Source organism: Chiloscyllium plagiosum, chromosome 18 (assembly GCF_004010195.1).
Source record: "Chiloscyllium plagiosum isolate BGI_BamShark_2017 chromosome 18, ASM401019v2, whole genome shotgun sequence".
Taxonomy (NCBI): domain Eukaryota; kingdom Metazoa; phylum Chordata; class Chondrichthyes; order Orectolobiformes; family Hemiscylliidae; genus Chiloscyllium; species Chiloscyllium plagiosum.
The window spans coordinates 32592340-32597129 of NC_057727.1; the positions used below are offsets into that span (position 1 = coordinate 32592340).

At 38.0% G+C, this 4790-nt stretch overlaps 1 protein-coding gene across 1 annotated transcript in view; it reads right to left on the reverse strand.

The window, feature by feature from the left end:
• Positions 1-4790, reverse strand: part of dnah12 (dynein, axonemal, heavy chain 12) — a 278012-nt gene that overhangs the window by 15455 nt on the left and 257767 nt on the right. Inside the window, exons 68-71 of the mRNA XM_043708118.1 lie at positions 4206-4394; positions 3916-4019; positions 2199-2403; positions 337-474 (exon numbers count right to left, since the gene is read on the reverse strand). Of these exons, the coding sequence (XP_043564053.1) occupies positions 337-474; positions 2199-2403; positions 3916-4019; positions 4206-4394 (636 nt within the window). The remainder of the gene's footprint in view (positions 1-336; positions 475-2198; positions 2404-3915; positions 4020-4205; positions 4395-4790) is intronic.

Consider the following 4790-nt stretch of genomic DNA (forward strand, 5'->3'; position numbering starts at 1 on the left):
GCAACATTTAAGAGGCATTTGGATTGGTATATGAATAGGAAGGGTTTGGAGGGATATGGGCCGGGTGCTGGCAGGTGGGACTAGATTGGGTTGGGATATCTGGTCGGCATGGACGGGTTGGATCGAAGAGTCTGTTTCCATGCTGTACATCTCTATGACTCTATGTTGTCCCTTCTTCTTGCAATGAAAATTAAACATTTTGACAACACTTGATTTAATGCTGGTAGGAAATATTGGTTAAACAATGCATGAAGAAACTTCACAATGCTGATTTTATTCTTTATTGATGAGAAAGTAACTGAGAGGCAAAAAGAGAAAGTAACAGAAGAAGATTACCTCGTACTCAAATCCCAGCAGGTCAATTGGGATGGTGTACTTTCTGGCATAGTTCTGCATTACACCAGTCAAGAAGGCTTGGGTAAAGAAAAACCCAGACAACCAGAAGACGGTAGGCTTTTCATTATCAAACCAGTTCTGTCAAATATAAAACACTGAATTAGTTACAGCATTTATAGAAACAAAATCTACTTTAATTAGTTCAAAAATGAGATTAAGGAATTTGAGAATTTAATAATACATAGTTTGATGAATCCCTCCATCAAGCATATACAAAATTCATGTGGTAAAGTTTCTAAATCAAGTCATTGAGAAACCAAAGTTTGAATTATCTAGAAAATAGGAAGGGAGTAGGGGTGGAGAACGTTGCTGTTTTGAGATTAAGAAAACTGGAATAACAGGTTTTCCTCACATAGATCATATTTAGTGGCAGGATCTTATCATCATTTTCCGTCTCTGCTTCTATTTTTTCATTTCAACTAGCCAGACTTTAGAGCAGATGGACTTCTGGCATGGCTGTGGAGGAGTGTGAGGAGAGGAGGCGGGATCAAAGATACTAGATCAGAATCATTGGTGGTGAAAGAAATTGGAAGGATCATAAGTCAGGTCAGAAATTGGAAGTGCCTTGAGGAAGAAAACAAATGAATTAATAATGGAGAAGATTAGATTTGTGGGGAATTCAAGAGAATGTGGGTGGAAAGGAGATCTGAAGAATTGGTGAGGGAGATTGGAAAACTCAGGGGAAGATTAGAAAGGCCTGGTGGGTGAGCAGAGGCAAAGAAGGGCCATACAGGGTAGATTGGAAGAGCCCAACTTTGGAAAGATTTGTGATAGAAGAGATCAGAGGCTCCATTGGAGATCAATAGGGTCATTGTGGGTTAGTGAAAGGCATTGTGATATGGAGCAATTGGAAGGGATTAAGGGGAGATTGAAAGAGTTTAAGGGGTTTGAGGGAAGTTTATATTTGTAGTAGATAGCTTGGGCAGGACAAATCAGAAGAGTGTTACTAGGTTTAGAGATCAGAAGGGTCATGGTGTAGCATGTGATTGCAGAAAGTGTGTGAAGCACATAAAGTGAATTCAGTAGGCACTTACTTCAACATCTAGCAGTTTTTACTGAAGCAAACTCCTTCATTAATGAAGAACCCTACCTCCTTCCCCCTCAACCCAATACCACTTCTCATTATTTCTAATCATTATCAGTTTCTTTGCTGGTTAAAGTACTAGTACAGGAGGCAATTCTGATTCAAGTGCAGAAGATAGTCTTTGAATCTGAGCAGGCATTTGTTAATAGTTTTAATGATTAATATTGTGGATAATCATGGAACCAAAACTCCAGAATAATTTACATGGATTGTGGATGACTTTAGTTGGAAAGTGGGATTTATGACATACACAGATCTCTTTGTACATACTATATATGAAATACGAAAAGAAAGGATCACATAATTCAGATCATTAGTAATACTGGCAAACGATGCATTGCAGAGAAACAATGAGGTAAATAATAGCATTACGCATACTAGATGGGGGTTCACAGGATAATAAAATAATACACAAGAAAGTAATTTATTATATGTAATAATGATAGTTAATTTTATGCAATAACATGAGGAAGTAAATTAATCCACTTCCTATATAGCATCGTATTCATGAGAAGTTCTTCATTGGTCAGATAATGAATGGAAGCTATGTAATCAGGAAGATTGGAGTGGTCTCACTGAAAGAACACTTTTCTTTATATAATACAAGATTTATACTAAGGCATGGAGATACATGTATTAACATTCATTATTTTCCAGCTTTTACTAACATTTTGGCCTCTAGCTATTTTGAGATCATGGTAATCTACATAATGTTTACCTGTAGGAATTGTAGCCGTGCCAAGAAATCAGTAATGTAGCTCCCCAATGGCTTGAGGCTGGGATAAGAACGTTGAGCCCACTGATCGGGAAGTTTTCCAACGAGCAAACTTCCTGCCAGTGCTTCCAGCTTTGAATCCATCACTACTAGACCTTTAATTGCTTTCTGAAGGCTCTGAAGGGTGAATCGTATTGTTCGAATTAAACTAAAATTAAGAGAGATGAAAGAACAAAATTGTAATAAAATAGTACCTAGGACCTGATTGCTAATTATTAACTATTCAGTCAAACTAAAGCCATGAAGGGACTAGAAACCAAGAAGGAAAATTTAAAAATTGTGGTGTTGCTTAACAATGGTCAAATTACCATAGGTCAGCAGGGATGGCAGTGATGGGTAAACAGAACTTAGTACAAGTTAGGAAATTGGCGATAGAATTTTGCACGATCTCAGCAGACGGAGAGGCCGAGGTCTCGTGCACAATGTGCTTTTGCCTAGTCTCCTGAACGGGAAGCAGACTTCACAGAAAACTCCCAGCCCCAGAGGAAATCAATTAGTCAAATAATCAATGATCCGAACGAAATAGTGCCCACCAATCTCATTCAGATAATTGAGGTTCCTCTGTATTTTGGTGAAGCTGTATTGTACTCATTTCCAAGGTCAAAATAGCCCTTCTGAAATGCAATGGCCAGAACTGAATATATGTTTCTAAATTGGGTTAATCAGAGTTTTCTATAAGTGCAGAATAATTTCATCGCCCGAGTTTTACATCCACTGCATTTTTGAATTACCTTTTGTAGTTGTCCACTAGCCTTTAATGATTTCTGTGTATGGAACCCTAAAACTCTCTGCTGCTCCTTGGTATCCAGATTCTCTCTGATCTACCTTTCAGGTCCAAGTGTGAATGATTTCATACCTTTCCACATTAAATTTCATCTGCCGGAGGTTTGTCTACTCGTTCAATTGACTCTTTGCAATTTTCTGCTCTCATCTATGCTCTTTTCAATACCAACTGTCATTAATAAATTGAATATACCATTCTTCATTCTTTCATCAAAGTCATGAACAACAATTTAAATTGCATGAGAACACTGACTGGCAAATTTATTCATATTTGTACACAAAGCTTGGGAACATTACCCATGGCAAATCTCGACTAGTTCACTTGCCATTTTTAAAATTTAAATAAAGCCAAAACAGTTTCTACCATACTGTTGTTAGAATACTGAATGGACTCACAAACTCTAAACATTCTCCTGTACCGTGTTTTCATTTTTGCCGCTGTTTACCTATTATTTGCTTATCTATGCTATTTAACTCTGTGATCTGCCTGTACTGCTCGCAAGACAAAGCTTTTCACTGTGCCTTGGTACACGTGACAATAAAGTCAATTCAATTCAATGCAAACTTTGAACTTAACCAGTCCCTGGTGCATTCTCCAGGACAATGCCTTTATCAGAGTTCATCTGCTGACCAATCAGCACCCTGTTTTTCATACAACTTAAATTCCAATTTCAAGTGTATAGTCTTGCAGCTGTCCTGATGTGAGAGTAAAATTAAAAGTTTCAACAATATGTCTTTTTTTCAGTAATATTCAAGTTCTTTACAACCAAGTTATAATCCATACTCTGCCTCTTGTATTCTTACTAGTTCGAATTTTATTATTAGAATATTCAGAATTATAAATCTCTCTAATAAGAGGAAAAACACCTCTACTTACTTATTGAATCGCTCCATCTCTTGTACTAACACTGTGTTCATGCTTTCTTCATATTTTACTGGGTATTTATTCAATGCTTCTTCAATATCATAATCTTTAGGCAGCTGGAAGAATCACAAATGTGTTTGGTAACTAACAAAACAAAATGAGTCAAACTGTATGAAAAGAAATAGCCCCTAACTGAAACACAGAGGCATTTGAATATAGCTATGCATGATCTTGTTGACAATGCCATGTACTTTGACATGGAACACATATACTGAAGTAATATTGCTTCGACATTCAAGTACCTTTTCAAGGATATCTGTTGCAATATCAAATAGTACATGATCACCAGAGCCAGATGCACCTCCCTGTCCACTGCCTCCCTGTGTTAGTAGCAATGAATCAAACATTATCTTGGTTTGTTGTAGATCCTTTGAGATATCTACATTTTCATGCATTCCAAAGACTTCTGGGTGCTGAGAGGAGGGTAATTTCTGTGGAGACAGGAAAAAATGTTAAAAATAATATGGTAAAACAAGAAACAAAAGGGCCAGGTTTCAACTGTTGGCTAATGGATTTAAGAGGTAAAAACAATGACTGCAGATGCTGGAAACCAGATTCGGGATTAGTGGTGCTGGAAGAGCACAGCAGTTCAGGCAGCATCCAAGGAGCTTCGAAATCAATGTTTCGGGCAAAAGCCCTTCATCAGGAATAAAGGCAGTGAGCCTGAAGCATGGAGAGATAAGCTAGAGGAGGGTCGGGGTGGGGAGAAAGTAGCATAGAGTATAATGGGTGAGTGGGAGAGGGGATGAAGGCGATAGGTCAGGGAGGAGAGGGTGGAGTGGATAGGTGGAAAAGGAGATAGGCAGGTAGGACAAGTCCGGACAAGT